Source organism: Heterodontus francisci, chromosome 1 (genome assembly GCF_036365525.1).
Source record: "Heterodontus francisci isolate sHetFra1 chromosome 1, sHetFra1.hap1, whole genome shotgun sequence".
NCBI lineage: Eukaryota > Metazoa > Chordata > Chondrichthyes > Heterodontiformes > Heterodontidae > Heterodontus > Heterodontus francisci.
The window spans coordinates 137,688,735-137,711,026 of NC_090371.1; the positions used below are offsets into that span (position 1 = coordinate 137,688,735).

Genomic DNA, 22,292 nt, shown 5'->3' on the forward strand with positions numbered 1-22,292 from the left:
TTCAAGCAGTGAATTAACACGTTGGCTAATATAGACAGCTTCTATTGTCTGTTTAGATGTTAGAGCAGGAATTGGTCTTTTCTTCCCTTTTTCTTCTCATTAATGCTATTATTTACAATATTAAGTAAGTGGCGTTCTCTGGTGACCTCATATTGGCTGAGGAAAGCCTGGTTCTCAATCTTATTGGTACATTTATGAACCCTTTTAGATCTTGCAAAGACGAGTCAATCAATATGAACGGAGAGTCTAATATGCTGCTGTTGCTGATAGAGCCCATAACATTGTTTGTTATCCATATCTGTATGTTAAGGTCATGTTATCCTTATCTATTTATCATGTTTTTGGTTTTATTGGCCCTTTTTTGATCCAAGGCATTTGAATGTCAAGGGGAGATGGTTAGATTCTCTTTTGTTGGAGATGGTCATTGCCTGGTCCTGGCGTGCCACTTGTCAGCCCATGGCTGAATGTTGGTCCAGGTCTTGCTGCAAAAAGATACAGAACACAAATGGAACTGGACACTGCACATTCATTTTTACCAACTTAGACAACCGTAAAAGTAAATTTACATTTGAAAAAAATCTCGATGTTCAAAAATCATAGTATTTATACTCAAAAATGTTTCAGGCTGGGTAATCTGCAATGAGTGACTCCCCAAAGCCTTTTCAGCATCTACAAGGCACAAGTCAGAAGTGTGATGCAATACTTTGCACTTGCTTCGATGTGTGCAGCTCCAACAATGCTCAAGAAGCTGTGCACCCTCTCAAGGACCCTCGCATCCTTCCTAAAGTGTGGTGACCAGAACTGGATGCAGTACTCTAGTTGTGTCCTAACCAGAGCATAACTTCCCTGCTTTTGTACTCAATACCTCTATGAAGTCCAAAATCCCATATGCTTTGCTAATTACTGTCAATAGATCCTGCCACCTTCACGGATCTATACACATGAATCCTGAGGTCCTTCTGTCATAGAGAGATACAGCACTGAAACAGCCCCTTCGGCCCACCGAGTCTGTGCCGACCATCAACCACCCATTTATACTAATCCTACATTAATCCCATATTCCCTACCACATCCCCACCTTCCCTCAATTCTCCTACCACCTACCTACACTAGGGGCAATTTACAATGGCCAATTTACCTATCAACCTGTCCCTGCACACTTTTTAGAATTGAGCCATTAAGTCGGTATTGCCCCTCCCTTCTGCCAAAAAGCATCACCTCTCACTTCTCAGTACTAAATTCCATTTGCCACTTGTCTGCCCATTCTGCTAGTCTGTCCGTGTCCTGTTGCAGTCAATTGGTATAATCTTCACTGTTTGCCATGCCTCCCAAGTTTGGTATCATTGGCAAATTTTGAAATTTTACTCTGTATTCCAATATCCAGGTCATTTATATATAGCAAACAAAGCAGTAGTCCTAGCACTGACCCTTGGGAATTGCCACTGTCTACCATCCTCCAGTCTGAAAAACAACCACTTACCACGACTCCCTGTTTTCTGTCCTTAAGCCAATTTTGTATCCATTTACACACTGACCCTCCTATTCCCTGAGCCTCAATTTTGTTAATCAGCCTTTTATGTGGTACTTTGTCAAACGCTTTCTTAAAATCCATATAGACAACATCCATTGCTCTCCCTTCATCAACCTTCTCTGCTACTTCATCAAAAAATTCAATTAGATTAGTCCAACAGAATCTGCCTTTTACAAATCCATGCTGGCTCTCCTTAATTAACTCAAACCTCACCAAGAGCGTGTTGATTTTTTCCCTCTGATTAGTGTTTCTAAAACCTTACACACCACTGATGTCAAACTGACCAGCCTGTAGTTACTAGGAATGACCTAACACTCTTTCTTGAATAAGGATGCCACATTTGCCTCTCTCTAATCCTCTGGCATCTCCCCGTATCTAGGGAAGATTGCAAGATTATGGCAAGCCCTTCCGCTATCTCCACCCCCACTTCCTTTAGCAACCTGGGATGCAAGCCATCCGGACCAGGTGACTTATCAAGTCTCTAAGCATAGCCAGCCTTTCCAGTACGTCCTACCTCTCAATTTTCGCCCCATCCATTACCTCTACCGTCTCCACTTCTACCGATCTTTTGTCAGCATCCCCTTCTTTAGTAAACACCGACACAAAGTACTCATTAAGTATTCTAGCTTTACCCTGCACTTCATCAGCATATATTGCCCTCTTTATCCCTAATAGGACCAACCCGTCTCTTATTACCCACTTACTATTTACAAGCCGGTAGATGATTTTTGCGTTCCCATTTATGTTGACTGCCATTTTATTTTCATCTCTCCTCGCCTGTCTTCTTTTCCACTTACTTCACTTACCCTCTCAACTTACTGTATTTGGCCTGGTTCTTGCTTGAAGAATTCATCTGGTGTGCATTGTGTGCCCTCTTTTTTTTTTTGTTTCATCATATTCTGTGTTTCCCTCGTCATCCAAGAAGCCCTGGCTTTGGTTTCCCTACCTTTCGCCCTTGTTGGAATGTACAGAGCCTGTAGCTGAATTGTCTCCTTAAATATCACCCATTGTTCCAATACAGTTTTTCCTCTCAGTCTTTGGCTCCATTTTACCTGAGCTAGATCCCCTCTCATCCCATTAAAGTTAGCCCTCTTCCATTTAGACATTCTACTTAGATTCTTCCTTGCTCTTCTCCATTGCTAGTCTAAACCTTATGATAGGATGATCATTCTCACCCAGGTGTTCCCCACAGACACCTGGCCACCTCATTCCCCAGCACCAGATCCTGCAATGCCTCCTTCCTGGTTGGATTGAGAACTTACTAGTCAAGTATGTTCTCCTGAACACATTTCAGGAATTCCTCCCCATCTCCTTTGTCTTTAACATTATCCCAATCGATATTTGGGTAATTAAAGTCCTCCAATAGCACTACTATATAGTTCTTGCACATCCCTACAGATTTGCTCCTCCCTCTCTCACTCTTTGGAGGCCTATTGAATACTCCCAGTAGTGTGATCATGCCTTTATTGGTTCTCAACTGTCAGCAAATAGATTCTGTCCTTGCTCCCTCAAGAACATGTGCTCTTTGCAGCACTACCATGTCTTTCCTGATCAGTACTGCCATCCCACCTCCCTTTTTTTCTTTCCTATCTTTTCTGAATACTTTGTATCCTTGAATATTAAGTGCCCAGCCTTGCCATTTTAAGCCGCATTTCTGTTATTGCTACTGCATCATATTCCCACAGTTGTTTATGCTTGTAGCTCACTAACCTTACTGTCACCAAGCTTTGTGTATTTACATACATGCATTCTAGACCTGTCTTTGTATTCCTCGTTTTCCTTCTTAGTCTGCTCCTATCTAATATGGCACTACTTCCTTCTTTGGAACAATACAACACACTCACTTTACGAACATACATACAACGAACAAACGACTTAGGAGCAGAAGTAGACCATTCGGTCCCTCTAGCTTGCTCCGCCATTAAATAAGATCATGGCTGATCTGTTCGTGTCTCGAATTCTATATTCCTATTACCCCTGGTAACCTTTGATTCCCTTGTCAAACAAGAATCTGTCTACCCCCGCCTTAAATATATTCAATGACCCTGCCTCCACCACCTTCTGAGGCAGAGTTCCAAAGTCGCACAACCCTCTGAGAGAAAAAAATTCTCCTCATCTCTGACCTAAAAGGGTGACCCTTAATTTTAAAACAGTGCTCCCTAGTTCCAGACTCGCCCACAAGAGGAAACATCCTCTCCACATCCACCTTGTCATGTCCGTTCAGGACCTTGTATACTTCAATCATATCTCCCCTCACTCTTCTAAACTTCAGTGAAAACAAGCCCAGTCTGTCCAATCTTTCTTCATAAGGCAACACGCTCATTCCAGTTATTAGTCTAGTAAACCTCCTCTGAACTGCCTCCAACACATTTACATCCTTTAAATAAGGAGACCAAAACTGCACACAGTATTCAAGATGTGGTCTCACCAATGCCCTGTATAACTGAAGCATAACATCCTTATTTTTATTTTCAATTCCTCTTTTTGTGACTCATGCAGTAGAGAACCTAGATCCCTCTGCACCTTGGAATTCTGCGGTCGTTCTCCCTTTAAGTAATACTCTGCTTTTTTATTCTTCCTGCCAAAGTGAACAACTTCACATTTTCACATATTATACTCCATCTGCCAGATTTCTGCCCACTCACTCAACCTATCTATATCGGTCTGCAACTTCTTTGTCCTCTTGCAACATACTTTCCTACCTATCTTTGTGTCATCTGGAAATTTAGCTACCATCCCATCGCTCCCCCTCATCTAAGTCATTGATATAAATTGTAAAAAGTTGAGTCCCCAACACAGACCCCTGTGGGACTCCACTCGTCACATCCTGCCACTCAGAAAAGGACCCATTTATGCATACTCTGTTTTCTGCCAGCCAGCTAATCTTCTGTCCATGCTAATGTGTTACCCCCTACACCATGAGCTCTTACTTTGTGCAATAACCTTTTATGTGGCATCTTGTCAAATGCCTTCTGGAAATCTATGTACAAAATGTCAGCGGGTTCCCCTTTATCCACAGCGCATGTTACTCCTTCGAAGAACTCCAATAAATTGGTTAAACATAATTTCCCTTTCACAAAACCAAGCAGACTATTCCCAATTACCTTGAGTTTTTCTAAGTTCCCAGCTATAGCCTCCTTAATGATGATTGATTCTAACACCTTCCCCATGATAGATGTCACCTTATTCCTCATTTCGACTTCTTTATGCTGGTGCCCAACCCCCCCTGCCAATTTAAGCTGTACCCAACCACACTAGTGCACCTCCCCGTGAGGACGTTGGTCCCAGTCCTGTTGAGGAGCAACCTGTCCCGTTTGAATAGGTGCCTCTTGCCCCAGAAGTGATCTCAATGCCGCAAGAATCTGAAGCCCTCCCTACTGCGCCATGCCTCAAGTCACACATTGATCCTCCCTATCTTCCTATTTCTATACTCGTTTGTGCGCAGCGCTGGGAGTAGTCCAGAGATTACTACCTTTTGAGGTCTTAATTTTTAAAGTTCCTCCACTCCTCCTGAAAATCTGACCGTAGGACCTAAGTACCTGATCTCTCTTTCATTGATACCAATGCGTACCACAAATTTTGGCTCACTCCCTTCCCCCCGCAGAATATGTTTTGTGATGGATTGTTGCAGCTTAGATCACACACTTTGTCAAATATTCAGTTTCCAATTCCTTTTTTAAAAAAGGATGGAAAAAAGTTTAGTTATTTTCTGCTAGTTTCTGATGCTGGGTAGATAAAGGGATTTTAAAGTTGCCATCAATCCAGAAAAATGATTGCCCTCTAAGTGATTTCACGATGTCCTTACTTAAAGCATTTAGACCATGTGGCTTTAAAAGGACAAGTCAGGTTCCATACAGCATCGCATTAGCACCAGAGTGATGGTATGTTGCTGTCATTATAGAACAACATATCCTCCAACTTACCCTCAGCAATCCCATTGGAGATGTTGTTGGAATGCTGCAACTTATTTTAAATTTGGAGTACAAATATTTTTCAGAACCTTTTTAACTTGACACATTTGCTATTGAATATGTTTTTCTTTTCTGTTTTTATTTGCAGAAACTCTACATAGTATGTGATGTGGCGCTTATTGTCATCACAAGCAAAAGTACAACATATAACCTGGACTCGCCAAAGGATCCTGTACTGCCAACCAAGTTCTTCACCCCACCTGACAAAGTAACTTTAGTTGTTTTGTGCCTTAAAGTAGGGCTTTAAATATTCTTGTAATACGGTATTGGGATGGCAGACTGTTGTCAGTGGGAACAAAGCTAGGCAAGTCTGTTAATGGAGGGTTGAGATTGGGTACTTTTTCAGTCGGAAGGTAGAAAATGTTACCAATGGGTCTGAAAGACATAGCAAGTGGCGAGAATGTGGGAAACATTCCCATCAATAGTGAGGGAGTCAGCTTGCAAACTCACCTGGTTGGGGGGGGAGTGGGGTTGGTGGTGGCAAGGTGGATACAGGTTAACAAGAGGGTGTTATGCTTTATTGCAATAATTGGTCAGTGTAGGCTTTCACCAAATTTTTTCCCCTTTTCACCACTTGTCATAAAAGCGCTGTCCTCTAGTATTTCATTCAGGTGTCCATTCTTCATAGACGAGCTCTGGAGGTCTTTATCATTATCTTAACTCAACAGCCACAGGAACATATTTCTTTGAAAGTAAATAGGATGTTCACATTGGAGTGATGTACTGCTGACAACCATGTAGCACTTTCTAGAGTTTAAAGGAGATCCAATAAAACAAGAATTATTCTGTCCCATGGATTAAATTTAGTACCTTTAGGTGCTCTTCCATTTGAAGACCAAGACAATTTACCTATGACACCAATGGAAGAATATTGATAACTTTGTTACCAGCCAATCAAATATGAAGCAGCAGATCAATATTAGCATTTAGCTATTAATTAAAATGTCAGTTCATGCAATTAGTAACTGAAAAATGATCTAAGAAAGCACCTGTTCATTTTTATTTACTGTATATTGGAAGGTGCATTTTAAGGTTTCTCAGTTTGGGTAATGATATAAAATAAAAATTAACGAGGCAAATCTGGTGCCACAATGTTGCTGTACTAAAAGTGCCACACTATGGAATGGTAGGAATCAGAACATCTTGTGTAGCTCCTTGTAGTTCATCTAAGTGAGCCACAGTGAAAGACAATCTAAAAATGGTCAGTTGTATCAGATATGCATCATTTCATGGCCTGAGAAAAGTTTAACTGTACAAGCAAGGTAATAGAGCAATATACACAGTGAGAAGGTTTAACAGCAAAAGGAAGAAATAACATAAAATAGTATAGCAAAATGAAAACGTTATAAATGTGTACAAGTCTGTTTTAACTATCCTCCATTGTAGCATTGAATGTAAAGCTTAAGGTTTTTTGTGCCTCATTTGCAAATATAGAATTTTTAATAAATGTTTCTTTGCTTAGGATTCCTGCAATAATAAGTGCTACTTGTCAGATGAAGCAAAAACATTATTGTTGACAGGGAAGGTAAGTCTTAACCCAGACTTCATTGCTGCAGGTCTGCATTATAAAACTCATCACGATTCATTGCAAATTAGCTTTACTCTTGTCGAAAGTGGAAAATATTAGCACTGGTTCTTGGGTTGTTGCTCTGAGGTTCAGGTTATTATTGGCAGAAAATTGACAAATCTTTGCTCTGCATCTGGCCAGTGCTTTACCTGATACTGTTACTGGGAAACCAAAATGCCAAGTGTTCCATTTTACAGGTGACATCTAAGAGCATGAAAATTCAGCAACAAAAAAAAGTTACCTGCAGAAATAATTGAAGTTTTCCTTTTCTATTTTTAGATTATTTGCAATCTTTTTTAAACACAAATAGCTCAGAAGATGGGAGAGGCTTTGATCGATGCATGTATAATTACATATTGGATGGTGCATGCAAATTATCTTGCACATGTTTTCTCATGCTCTCCCTCCCCCCCATGCTCCCCTACTTTTCAGATCCACCAGGGGACCCCATGTTGCATCAAGCAAAGATTCTGTTTCCATGTAAGGGGAGTTTGTGCTGAGACAATTTGCAAAAGAACAGAGCATCTTGAATTTTATATCAATTTGAAAGGGGCTGGACTGATATTCATTTCTTGGTGGTTAGGTTTCTGACATTTCAAACTTATTTAACTTTTTTAAATGAGAGTAAATGGTTTGCTTGCTTGTCCCAGTGCCAAGCCCTCTTTCTTAAAACTGAATCAATGTTGGGTGCTACAGCTGCAAGTTCCTACCCCTTGCTGTTTGATCTAGTTTTTGGTGGTCATGTTATGCTGGGACATACAGTATGATTTTAATACAGAGTTGCGACTGTATTTGACCCTGGAACTATTCAAAACTACCAAACCTCCCTTGAGTTAATAAAGGATCTATGTGAGAGGCTTGTAGGTAGAGTTTCCAAGAAATTATCAACTTAAGCCAAAATTGCATGATAGCTTTTATATCAACTTTAACACACATAAATGAAATTAACAAAACGTAAAGAGCAGAATTGATCATATGGCCCCTTAAGCCTGCTCCCCCATTCGATATGATCATGGCTGAGTTTCTTACTTAACTCCACTTTCCCACTGCTCTTCATATCCCTTGATTCCCTGAGAAACACAAAATCTGTCTCAGCCTTGAACATGCTCAAAAATAGACCTTCCATTACCCTCTGGGGTGGAGAATTCTAAAGATTCACAACCCTTTGAGTGAAGAAATTTCTCCTCATCTCAGTCCTAAATGATCGATCCCTTAGGCTGAGGCTGTGCCCTCTGTGTTCTAGATTCTTGAGTCGGGGGAACTAACTTCTCATTGTCTACCCTGTCAAGTCTCCTCAGAATCTTGTATGTTTCAATGAGGTCATTTCTCATTCTTCTAAACTCCAGCGAGTATAGGCCCAGTTTACTCAGCCTCTCATTATAGGACAACACTCTCATCCCAGGAACGAATCGAGTGATCCTTCGCTGTACTGTCTCCAATGCAAGCTTCCTTAGATATGGAGACGAAAATTACACACAGTACTCCATGTGTGGTCTCTCCAAAGCCCTATACAATTGTACCAAGTGTCACGGAACTGTATCTTTTTCTCCTCTGTTTACAACAGAGGAGTGTGCCTTTAAGACTCTGTTAAAAACAGTGTATCTTTAAGACAGAGAAAAGTGTTAGATTTCTGGGATCTATGTGCCACAGCTGCAGTCGTTACCTAGGCGACATCAGGAGTGTGAGGAGGTCACATGGTATAAAGTTTCAATTTAACTGTGTGGGAAAAAACAGCTAAAACCAGTTTAGAGAGACACCAACGAAGCATGCTTACTGAAGGAAAGAGCTATCTATTTCTTTCAGCAGAAATTCTACAGTGAGCTAAAGTGTTAATTGTCTAAGGAGAAAAAAGCCCTTCAAGAGACCATTTGTATTGCTGGAGGTAGAAAAATTCTTTTTCTTTAATTCCAATCTAAGAGTCTTTGCTTCAAAACTGACTCTCTTGACTGATTGTGTTTTCTGGAATTCACAGTAAAGTTTTTACCAAAAGGCTGCCGATTTTTTAAAAATTGAAGTCGACCTATTGCTGTGTTCATCGTTGAAAGAACTGTGTGACGCCTGCTACAGCCGAAGAGCTTTGAATGCCAGTCTACTAAGAGACTGTTTCATCTCTGCATGGAGACTTCAAGTGGCATTTGATTATTTTTACACTAGGATACCTCACCCATCAGGGACGTAATCCACAAAGACTAACAACCCAGTTATTTATTTATTCTTAAGAAATGGCAAATTTTTTAAACGGTTAACCGTTGATTTTTGAGTGTGTGTGTGTGAATGAGGGAGTTAGGTTAAAATAAGAAGTTATACAGTCTTTAGACATAGGTTTATCTTAATAGTGTTTAAGATTTAGTTTTTAATAAATAATTAATATGTTGTTTAAAGATACCTGGTTTGGTCTGTTTTATTCTGGGGATTACTAGAGTGTTTAATTTGGCTGTTTTCTGGTTGGGTGGGAAAACTTTAAATAATATGATGCGACCTGTGGAGTGATGGGACTGAATCACGCCTCGGTCGTGACACCAGACTTCCTTATTCTTGTACTCCAGTCCTCTTGCAATGAAGGCCAACATGCCATTTGCCTTTCTAATTGCTTGCTGTACCTGCATGCTAACTTTCTTCTATAAGTCTACCCAAGTCTCTCTGAACATCAGCATTTAGAAGTTCCGCGCCTTTTAAAAAAAAAAATTATGCTTTTCTATTTTTTCTTCCAAAGTGAATAACCTCACACTTCCCCACATTATACTCCATCTGTCATCTTGTTGCCAACTCACTTAACCTAGCTATATTTCTTTGTGTCCTCCTCATAGCTTACATTCCCACCTAGCTTTGTATTGTCTTGGATACATTACTCTGGATCTTTTTGTCTAAGCCATTAATGTGGCACTCCACTAGTTACAGCCTGCTAACTTCAAAGCGTCCTGTTTATCCCTACCTTCTGCTTCCTGTCCGTTAACCAATTCTCCATCCATGCTAATACATTACCCACAACTCCATTTGCCCTTATCCTGGGTATTAACCTTTTGTGTGGCACCTTATTGAATGCCTGTTGGAAATCCAAGTATGCTACGTCTGTTGGCTCTCCTTTGTCTACCTTACCAGTTACGTCCTCAAAAACCTCTAATAAATTTGTTAAACACTATTTCACTTTCGTAAAACCATGTTCACTTTGTCTGATCGCACTATAATTTATTTAGTGCATTATTAATACTTCCTTAATAATTTCTAGCATTTTCCCAATGACTGATATCAGGCTAACTGACCTGTTGTTCACTGTTATCTTTCTCCCTCCTTTCTTGAATAGCGATGTTACGTTTGCTCACTTCCAATCCGCTGGGACCTTTGTTGATATTTTGAATCTAAACAGAAGCTTCTCTGCTATCTGGTTATTGTCCTAGACATTTCCTAGACATTTTTACCAGGTTTAATAATGCACCTTAAAACATCATAGTGACATAATCCAACTGGTGTAGAGTGCCAATTGGCTGTTTTCTCACCTTCCAAAAGAATCATAGAAATTTGCAGCATGGAAGGAGGTCATTAGGCCCATTGTGTCCACGGCGGCCAACAAGGAACCATCTGGGCAAACCCCACTTTCCAGCTCTTGGTCCCTAGCCTTGTAGGTTATGGCACTTCAAGTGCCTATCCCAAGTTCTTTTTAAATGTTATGTGGGTTTCTGCCTCTACCACCGTTTCAGCCAGTGAGCTCCAGATCCCCACCACCCTCTGGGTGAAAAGAAACTGCTAGAATCCCCTCTAAACTTCCTACCTGTTGGCCTAAATCTATGCCCAATGGTTATGGACCCCTCAACCAAGGGGAATAGGGCCTACCTATCCTTTCTATCTAGATCCCTCATAATTTTATACACTTCAATTAGTCTCCCCAACCCTATCCAAACTTTCCTCATAACTAAAATCTCCAGTCCAGGCAACATCCTCATAAATCTCCTCTTACTTTCTCTGGTGCAATCACATCCTTCCTGTAGTGTGGTGACCAGAACTGCACACACTACTCCGGCGGCGCCCTAACTAATGTTTATATAGTTCCGGCATAACTTCCCAGCTCTTATTAGCCAAGGCATAAAATATAAAGGCAAGTATCCTGTATGCTTTCTTGACCACCTTATCTACCTGTCCAGCCATCTTTGGAGATCTGTGGGCATGCACTTCAAGGTCCCTCTGTTCCTCTCCACTTCTCAGAATCTTACCATTTATTGTGGAATCTAGGGAATTTTGGAAAATCATAGCCAGTGCATCCATATTCTCTGCAGCTACCTCTTTTAAAACCCTTGGACATAAGCCATCAGATCCTAGGAATTTGTCGGCTTTTAGTCCTTTAAGCTTCTCTAATACTTTTCCTCTGCTGATGTTAATTACCATATGTTCCTCACTCTTATTAACCCCTTGGCTTGTCTCTATTTCTGGTATGTAACTTGTGTCTACCAGTGTGAATGCACGCACAAAATGTTCAACGTCTCTGCCATTTCCTCATTCCCCATGATAATTCCTCCTGCCTCTACCTTTAAGGGACCGAGGTTTACCTTAGCTACTCTCCTTTTTATATATATTAAAACTCTTACAATTTGTTTTTATATTCCTTGCTAGTTTACTCTCATGTTCTTCCGTTTCCATTTTTATCAACTTTGTGTTCACCCTTGGTTTCTATAACTCTCCCAGTCCTCAGGCTTACTACTATTCTTCACAGCATTACAAAGCTTTTCTTTTAATCTAATATCCTTAACTTCCCTAGTAAGCCATGGATGGATCTTGCTTGCTGAACTTTTTTTTTATTGCAACATATTTTTGTTGAATGTTTTGACTCATTCCAATTAAATGTTTCTCACTGTTTACTTACCACCATACCTTTCAGTCTATTTACCAGTGGCGTAGTGGTAATGTCACGTGTTGAGTAATCCAGAGGCCCAGGCTAATGCTCTGGGGACATGGATTCAAATCCCACCATGGCAAATGGTGAAATTTGAATTCAATTGATAAAGATCTGGAATTAAATGCTAGTCTGATGGTGACCGTGAAACCATTGTCGAATGTTGCAAAAACCCATTTGGTTCACCAATGTCCTTTAGGGAAGGAGATCTGCTGCCTTTACCTGGTCTGGCCTACATGTGACTCCAGACCCACAGCAATGTGGTTGACTCTTAAATGCCCTCTGAGATGGCCTAACAAACCACTCTGTTCAAGGGCAATTAGGGATGGGGAATAAAGGCAGGCCTAGCCAGCAACATCCACGTCCCATGAACGAATAAAAAAAAATCCACCTTAGCCAGCTGTCCCCTCATACCATGTAATTAGCTTTGTTTTAAGTTGAAGATTTTATAGGACTCGAGGATGTCATTCTCAAACCCAATATGGAATTCATTTGTATTATGATCACGTTTTCCCCAGAGGATCTTTTACTATGACATTGCTAATTAACCCTGCCTCATTACACAATACTAGATCTTCTTCTTTGGCCTCCTTATCTCGAGAGACAATGGGTAAGAGCCTGGAGGTGGTCAGTGGTGTGTGTAGCAATGCCTGGAGTGGCTATAAAGGCCAATTCTAGAGTGAAAGGCTCTTCCACAGGTGCTGCAGAAAAATTTGTTTGTCGGGGCTGTTACACAGTTAGCTCTCCCCTTGCGCTTTTGTCTTTTTTTCTGCCAACTGCTAAGTCTCTTCGACTCGCCACACTTTAGCCCCGCCTTTATGGCTGCCCGCCAGCTCTGGCGAATGCTGGCAACTGACTCCCACAACTTGTGATCAATGTCACAGGACTTCATGTCGCGTTTGCAGACGTCTTTGAAACGGAGACATGGACGGCCAGTGGGTCTGATACCAGTGGCGAGCTCACTGTACAATGTGTCTTTGGGGATCCTGCCATCTTCCATGCGGCTCACATGGCCAAGCCTATACTAGATCTAAAATAGCTTTATCCCTTGTTGGTTCCACAACATATTGTTCCAGGAAACTGCCAGGAAAGCATTCTACAAACTCATCTTCCAGACTACCTTTGACAATTTGATTTGTCCAATCTATATTAAGACTCAAGTCCCCCCATGATTGTTGCATTGCCTTTGTTACAAGCTCCAATTATTTCTTGATTAATGCTGTGTCCACTGGTGTAACTACTGTTAAGGGGCCTATAAGCTATTCCCACCAGCGTTTTCTGACCCTGTTATTCCTAATTTCCACCCATACTGATTCTGCTCCTCTTCTGAGTCAAGATCCTTTCTTATTGATTTCCTTGCGCCATCTTTTCCTATTGGGGCTACTGGTCCTCCTTTTCCATTCTGCATGTCTTTTCGAATTGTGTACCCTGGAATATTTATTTCCCAACCATGGTCACCTTGTAACTTTCTCTGGAATGGCGATTAGACCTAAACAATTTATCTCTGTTTTGCAGCTGGTTCATTTCTTATTACAAATGCTTCATGCATTCAGATAAAGAGCCTTTAATTGTATTATCTTACTACGATTGTTTATTTGGACCTTATTCGCTGATGCACTATTACTGTTAAACCCTCTGTCCCTTCCTGCCCCACTTTGTTTGTCTTTATCCAGATCACTACACTGCTCTGTTGCTTCTATTTTTCTCTTTAGATTTCTAAATTTCCATTCACCTGATCCCTCACACTCCTCTTTTAGTTAACAATAATAGGTATTCTTACAGTAAGTGTGTTTCTGACTGCGTCTGAATTTTACAATGGTTTAAAAACAGTTGAGTGAAGTTAATTTTTATGTTTTGCTAAATGTGCTTACGTGATCATTAATAGTATTGTTTGTCTACTTAACAAGAGTGGGAGCTCCCAGATTATTTAGTGACATGGCATCTTTTCATTCCAACTTTTTACATCAACTAATAGTGCATTGTAAAAGTTAATTGAGTAAAGAGGATAATAGATACCAGGACTGATGTGAGACCAATGCTATTGGGATGTCCAAATGAGCAAAGCTCTGTCTAATTTTGAGTTTGGTTTCCACTGTTCAGGAGTTTGTGTCACCAGAGCCTGAATGTTTGAAACCAGAATTAGTGTCCTGCAATTCAAGGGTCTGTCAAGTTTAAGGGAGCAATGTAATTTTGAACAGTTCTGTAATATCACTCGTGATAAAATCAACTGAAGGGATGTGGTAAGGGAAGTTTATGTGGACCTGCATGCAAGATCTTTTGCTATTGCTTTTACTAGTTGCTTGGCTTACTGAGATACCTCAGGTTTAAGTTCAGTAAATAAAAAGGATGCTTCACAGTGAAATGTCGACTGTACATTTTTAAAAACAGAATTTTCGTTGTAAATTCACCTGTTACTGATACTAAAATGGTCCTGTTTTGTACCGAGATTGTGTTTAAATATTGCTGTTTAATTGCTGCTTTCATTGGTCATAAAAACATTATTTTTTCTGAAATAGGAAGTTATAACTCCGTACTTGGAAAATGTAAGAGACTTTGTCACACCTTATTCTATTATAGTACAGGTTCAAATATGCAGTGCATTGTGACTACCCATTTTTATACGTATCCCTGACCGGTTTTGTCATGCATTGCAATCCATTTGTTAAAAATTGATTTCAATGTTGCTGGAAAAAAAATCAGCTGGAGAATGCGGCAGATAATTATTTCAGCAGTTCCTTCAGTTAAAAATAACTTGAGCCACATTTGTGGCATATGACACCTGAAGAATTCCAATACCTGATAAATCCTGGTTTCTCCGAAATGTATAAAATGTGTTTGTATATTTGAAAGACATTTTAATTTTTGTGTTGATTGACATATATGCTATCTTAACTATATTATTCTCAGCCCAAACCAGCTACTGTATTGGGTGCAGTGAACAAACCTTTGTCAGCTGCTGGTAGAAGACCACAAGACAGAAATCCAGGGTTAGAGACAGGAAGCAATATAAGTGGAAACTCTGAACCCAGCTCACCAGCTGCAAACAGGGGAAGGTAAGGCATTCCTCCACTTTGTTGTATTACAAAAGATTTGGCTGGGTGTTAAATTACTAAACATTTGATTTTTTTTTATTCGTTCGTGGAATGTGGGCATCGCTGGCTAAGCCAGCATTTATTGCCCATCCCTAATTGCCTTTGAGAAGGTGGTGGTGAGCTGCCTTCTTGAACCGCTGCAGTCCATGGGATGTAGATACCCCAACAACGCTGTAATGAAGGGAGTTTCAGAATTTTGAACCAGCGACAGTGACGGAACGACGATATAGTTCCAAGTTAGGATGGTGTGTGGCTTGGAGGGGAACTTGCAGGTGGTAGTGTTCCCATGCAACTGCTGCCCTTATCCTTCTAGGTGGTAGAGGTCGTGGGTTTGGAAGGTGCTGTCGAAGGAGTCTGGGTGAGTTGCTGCAGGGCATCTTGTAGATGGTACACACTGCTGTGAATATTGAAGGTGGTGTCAATCAAGCGGGCTGCTTTGTCCTGGATGGTGTCAAGCTTCTTGAATGTTGTTGGAGCTGCACCCATCCAGGCAAGTGGAAAATATTCCATCACGCACCTGACTTGTGCCAGGTGGGCTGATATTGGGTAAACAGGTGGTGAGTTACTCATGGCAGAATTCCTAGCCTCTGACCTGCTCTTGTAGCCACAGCATTTATGTGGCAGGTCCAGTTCAGTTTCTGGTCAGTGATAATCCCCAGGATGTTGAAAGTGGGGGATTCAGCGATGTTAATGCCATTGAACATCAATGGGAGATGGTTGGAGATGGTCCTTGCCTGGCACTGTTGTGGCATAAATGTTACTTGCCACTTATCAGCCCAAGCCTGGTGTTTCAACAGGTCTTGCTGCAGCTGGATACGGGCTGCTTCAGTATCTAAGGAGTCATGAATGGTGCATAACATTGTGCAATCATCTGCAAACATCCCCATTTATGCCCTTATGATGAAGGGAAGGTCATTGATGAAGCAGCTGAAGATGGTTGGACCTAGGGCACTACCCTGAGGAACTCCTGCAATGATGTCCTGGGACTGCGATGACTGACCTCCAAAAACCACAATCATCTTCCTTTGTGCTAGGTATGACTCCAACCAGCGGAGAGTTTTTCCCCTGATTCCCATTGATTCCAGCTAGGGCTTCTTATTGTCATATTCGGTCAAATGTTGCCTTGATGTCAAGGACAGTCACTCTCTCCTCACCTCTGGAGTTCAGCTCTTTTTGTCCATGTTTGGGACAAGGCTGTAATGAGGTCAGGAGCTGAGTGGCCCTGGCAGAACCCAAACTGAGCTTCAGTGCGCAGGTTATTGCTGAGCAAGTGCCGTTTGATAGCACTGTCGACGACCCCTTCCATCGCTTTGCTGATGATCGGGTGTAGACTGATAGGACGGTAATTGGCCAGGTTGTATTCTACTTGATATCACGTAGAGTGAATCAGATTGGCTGAAATTGGAATCTGTGATACTGGGGACCTCAGGGGGCCGAGATGGATCATCCACTCGACGCTTCTCGCTGAAGATAGATGCAAATACTTCAGCCTTGTCTTTAGCACTGATGTGTTGGGCTCCCCAGGCATTGAAGATGGGGATATTTGTGGAGCCGCCTCCTCTTGTTAGTTTTCTAATTGTCCACCACCATTCACGACTGGATGTGGCAGGACTGCAGAGCCTAGATCTGATCTGTTGGTTGTGGGATTGCTTATCCCTGTCTATCGCATGCTGCTTCTGTTTGGCATGCAAGTAGTCCTGTGTTGTAGCTTCACCAGGCTGACACCTTATTTTTAGGTATGTCTGGTGCTGCTCCTGGCATGCCCTCCTGTTCTTTCATTGAACCAGGTTGATGGTCATGGTTGAGTGGGGGATATGTCGGGCTATGAGGTTACAGATTGTGGTTGAATACAAATCTGCTGCTGCTCATGGCCCAGTTCCAGTTTTGAACTGCGAGATCTGTTCAAAATCAATCCCATTTAGCACTTTGGTAATGCCACACAACATGATGGAGGCTATCTTCAGAGTGAAGATGGGACTTTGTGTCCGTAAGGACTATGCAATGGTCACTCCTACTAGGACTGTCATGGATGGATGCACCTGCGACAGCTAGATTGGTGAGGGCGAGGTCAAGTAGAATTTTTCCTTTTGTTGGTTCTCTCACCACCTGTCGCAGGTCCAGTCTGGCAGATATGTCCTTCAGGGTTCGGTCAGTAGTCGTGCCACCATGCCACTCTTGGTGATGGACATTGAAGTCCCCACCCAGAGTACATTCTATTCAGAATGGAGGAGAACTGATTCATCAGCTCGGGAAGGGCAGTAGGTGGAAATCAGCAGGCGTTTTCCTTGCCTATGTTTGACCTGATGCTATTGGACTTCATTGAGTCTGGAGTCAATGTTGAGGACTCCCAGGGTCACTCCGTCCTGACTGTATACCACTGTGCCACCACCTCTGGTGCCAGTGGGACAGGACGTAACATATTAAGGGAAAGAGGGTGGCTAAGAATAATGTGGACCCCTTAATGACAGACGCAGGTGGTATTGCAAATGGAAATCAAGAAATGGCAAACTACATAGCTGCTTTGCCACTGTCTTAACATTAGAGGATGAGGATAAGGTGCCAGAGATTTAAGGAAAAATAAAAATAAATCATGGGTAGAAACTAACTAGATTCAAGGTAAGTATATTTAAAAGAAATGGTGACGGATAGACAAATCTCTAGGGTCTGATGATTTCCACCCCAAGATATTAAAAGAAGTAAGTGAGGAAATTGTTTATGTATTAGTCATGATCTTCCAAAACACACTCAATTTAGAAATTGTTCCTTTGGTTTGGAAAACTTCTCGTGTTACTTCATTAGTTAAGAAGGGAAGGAGAGATAATTATGAGCTTACCAGTCTAATATCTGTTGTGGGGAAGTTACTGGAACTGTTATTAGGAACAGTGTGGCTAAGCACTGATCAGCATGGATTTGTAAAAGGCAAAGTCATGTCTAACGAATCTGGTTGAACTTTTTGAGAAGGTAGCGAACATGGTTGATAGAGGGTACTGCATTCAGCCCAGAGCCCCGCACATTATGAAAAATATATTGGTCTTGAAATGGGTGCATCCCAGATTCACCAAAATGATACCAAAATTGAGGACAGGTTGACGAGACTATGCTTGGATTCCCTGATATATAGAAGATTAAGGGATGGTCTATGGATGTTACTTATTTGGACCTCAAGGCATTCAGCAAGGTTCCACATAAAAAGACTTCAAAAAAAATGAGAGCTTGTGGACTGGGAGGCAACCTGTTGGCTTAGATAAGGAATTGATTAGGAGTTAGGGGACAGAGAGTAGGGATAATGGCTATGTACTCAAATTGGCAGGACATGACTAGTGGTGTCCCCCAGGGATCTGTACTGGGTCTCAGCTTTTCACTATATTTATAAATGATTTGGGTGAAGGAATAGAGCGCGTATATCTAAGTTGGGTGGTGCAGTTAGTCGTGTAGATGGGAGCAGAAAGTTGCAATGGGACATTGATAGATTAAATCAGTGGGGAGAATGGTGGCAGATGGAGTTCAGTGTAGAAGACTAATGTCATCCACTTGAGACCTAAGAAAGATATATCAGAGTATTTTCTAAATGAAAGAAGCGAGGAACTATAGATGAGCAGGGATATTTAAGCATCTACGAACAAAAATCATTAAAAGCTAGTGGACAGGTACAAAAAATAATTTAAAAGGCTAATTAAAAAGTTGGCTTTTATCTCAAAGGCGCTGAAATATAAAGGGGTGGAAGTTATCTTCCAATTGTACAGACCTCTGCTTAGATCCCATCTGGATTTTCAAAAATCATTCAATAAGGTGCTACACGAAAGGTTGTTCCACACGATAAGGGCTTATGGAGTTGGGGGTAATAAATTGGCATGGCTGGAAAATTGGTGAAGGGACTGAAAACAGAAGGAATAAATTGATCATTTTCAAGTCAGCCATTCAGGATTGAGATGAGAAATTTCTTCACTGAGGATTATGAATCTTTGGAATTCTCTACCCCAGAGGGCATAGTCATCGATATATTCAATAGATTTTGTATGAGAATCTAGAGCAATGGGAAACAGGCGGGGAAGTAAAGTGCAGGTCGAAGATCAGGCATGATCTTATTGAATGGTGGAGCAGGCTTGAGATGAAGTTTGGCCTACTCCTCCTTCTGTTTCATATGTTCTTGTGTACTGCATTCAGCCCAGAGCACCGCACATTGTGAAAAATATATTGGTCTTGGAATGGGTGCATCCCAGATTCACCAAGATGATACCAAAATTGAGGACAGGTTGAATAGACTATGCTTGGATTCCCTGGTCTCTTCTCTCTCTCTTTGGCCTCCTTGTCTCGAGAGACAATGGGTAAGCGCCTAGAGGTGGTCAGTATTTTGTGAAGCAGCGCTTGGAGTGGCTATAAAGGCCAATTCTAGAGTGACAGACTCTTCCACAGGTGCTGCAGATAAAATTGGTTAGAATTAGAATTAGAACATTACAGCACAGTACAGGCCCTTCGGCCCTCGATGTTGCGCCGACCTGTGAAACCATCTGACCTACACTATTCCATTTTCATCCATATGTCTATCCAATGACCACTTAAATGCCCTTAAAGTTGGCGAGTCTACTACTGCTGCCGGCAGGGCGTTCCACGCCCCTACTACTCTCTGAGTAAAGAAACTACCTCTGACATCTGTCCTATATCTATCACCCCTCAACTTAAAGCTAGAGGTTGTGGGGCTGTTACACAGTTGGCTCTCCCCTTGCGCTTCTGTCTTTTTTCCTGCCAACAGCAAAGTCTGTTCGACTCACCACTCTTCAGCCCCGCGCCTTTATGGCTGTCCGCCAGAAGATTAAGGGATAATCTAATTTTGTTTACGGTGACAAGGATTTGTTAAGGTAGATGGAGAGCAACTGTTTCCTCTGATGGGGGAATCCAATGCAAGGGGCAAAACCTTAAATTTAGCTTTTGTTTTTGAAAGGAGGCTTCAAAGTCATATTGAATGCTCATCGTTTTGAAGGGAAAATTTAAGGAACCCGAAATTATGTGGATGTTCTCCTGGATTCCCACCAAGATGTTAATGCTACCATATGTAGACAGTTTGGAAAACTGCTAGTAACTGTAAACCTCAATTATGCATGTTTTTACATTGGGGAAAAAAGTTTCACAAAATAATGATGCTCAATGTAGATGAAGTAACTGATTAAAAAAAATCCTCAAATTTGACCTGAAGGACGGTATCCAGTGTATTCACCTAGTATAAATGCAAATTTTAAAATTCACTCCTCCATTTGTTTGTATTTAAATAAAAGGAAACACTGTTACTTGAACATTACTAACTGATTTTGCTTAGCTTGATTGTGTTATTCGCATCTACACAGTAGACTGTCTTGCATATGCACAATTCAAATTGTTTTATATTGCATTTAGACAAACTTAATCATCTGTTGATGTATACAATTAAAATCTCTGCCATTTCCAAGAACTTACCACTAGACTGAAAATTAGAATTAGGCAGCTTTCAGCAAAAAGACATAGAAACTGCCATGTAATCATCAATATTGTAAAATAATTAATGCAGCCTATGGATATGTTATCGGTGATAACATAGTTAAATTTCAGTTGTATAAGACTTTGGAATACTGCGTTGAGTTCTGGTCGCCACATTACCAAAAGGATGTAGATGCTTTGGAGAGGGTGCAGAGGAGGTTCACCAGGATGTTGCCTGGTATGGAGGGCGCTAGCTATGAAGAGAGGTTGGGTAGATTAGGATTAATTTCATTAGAAAGACGGAGGTTGAGGGGGGACCTGATTGAGGTGTACAAAATCATGAGAGGTATAGACAGGGTGGATAGCAAGAAGCTTTTTCTCAGAGTGGGGGATTCAATTACTAGGGGTCACGAGTTCAAAGTGAGAGGGGAAAAGTTTAGGGGGATATGCGTGGAAAGTTCTTTACGCAGAGGGTGGTGGGTGCCTGGAACACGTTGCCAGCGGAGGTGGTAGACGCGGGCACGATAGCGTCTTTTAAGATGTATCTAGACAGATACATGAATGGGCAGGAAGCAAAGAGATACAGACCCTTAGAAAATAGGCGACATGTTTAGATAGAGGATCTGGATCGGCGCAGGCTTGGAGGGCCGAAGGGCCTGTTCCTGTGTTGTAATTTTCTTTGTTCTTTGTTCTATTGCAGTAGAAGGATCATGTTGAATAATGAATTTTTGACTTTCCTATATCTACAGTAGCATAAGAGTTAGTTGTGGAAAGTATTGTAAAATGATGGTATTTGGTACAAAATATATTGAATAAAATCCATTTTGTAAATCATCTTTGAAATTTGAATTATGCTTGTAACAAAATTAATTGTTTTGAAAAGCTAATCAATCGAGAGTCCCTGGATTCATACTGTCAGTTTAAGGTCAGGATAATCTGATTTTTTCCAATTGAGCATTTTGATGTTAGCTGAGATGCCGGTCCTGCTCTTCTAACGTTGCATGCAGTTGAGCCCAGTTTTATTCCGCTCATGTATGTAAATCCTGTTTGAGAGTTTTGCCGAAGTCTTCAGCCCATTACTTTTGACTTAGTTGCTTGACCTGTAATATAAAACAACTATGCTGCAATTACACCAAATATAAACTATATTTTGACAGCCCTAATTATAGTTGAAAGTATGATTATGGTGACTTTCACTGGTTGGAGTAATACCTAGTACAAAGGAAGATGGTTGTGGTTGTTGGAGGCCAATCATCTTAGCCCCAGGATATTGCTGCAGGAGTTCCTCAGGGTAGTGTCCTAGGCCCAACCATCTTCAGCTGCTTCATAAATGACCTTTCTTCCATCGTAAGGTCAGAAGTGGGTATGTTAGCTGATGATTGTACAATGTTCAGTACCATTCACAACTCCTCAGATACTGAAGCAGCCCGTGTCCGTATGCAGCAAGACCTGGACAACATTCAGGCTTGGGCTGATAAGTGGCAAGTAACATTCATGCCACACCAAGTGCCAGGCAATGACGATCTCCAACAAGAGATAACCTAACCATCTCCCCTTGACATTCAACGGCATTATTATAGCTGAATTCCCCCACTATCAACATACTGGGGATTACCATTGACCAGAAATTGAACTGGACCAGCCACATAAATACCGTGGCTACAAGAGCAGGTCAGAGACTGGGAAGTCTGTGGCGAGTAACCCACCTCCTGGCTCCCCAAAACCCATCCACTACTAGGCACAAGTCAAGAGTGTGATGAAATACTCTGGGCTTGCTTGGATGAGTGCGGCTACAATAACA

The 22,292-nt window shown here is 41.4% G+C and overlaps 1 protein-coding gene across 4 annotated transcripts in view; it reads left to right on the plus strand.

The window, feature by feature from the left end:
* Nucleotides 1–22,292, plus strand: part of pds5a (PDS5 cohesin associated factor A) — a 312,001-nt gene that overhangs the window by 279,516 nt on the left and 10,193 nt on the right. For all 4 annotated transcript variants that reach the window (XM_068036537.1, XM_068036525.1, XM_068036541.1 and 1 more), the window contains exons 28-30: nt 5,591–5,710; nt 6,965–7,027; nt 14,859–15,004. In XM_068036537.1, coding sequence (XP_067892638.1) covers nt 5,591–5,710; nt 6,965–7,027; nt 14,859–15,004 — 329 coding nt within the window. The remainder of the gene's footprint in view (nt 1–5,590; nt 5,711–6,964; nt 7,028–14,858; nt 15,005–22,292) is intronic.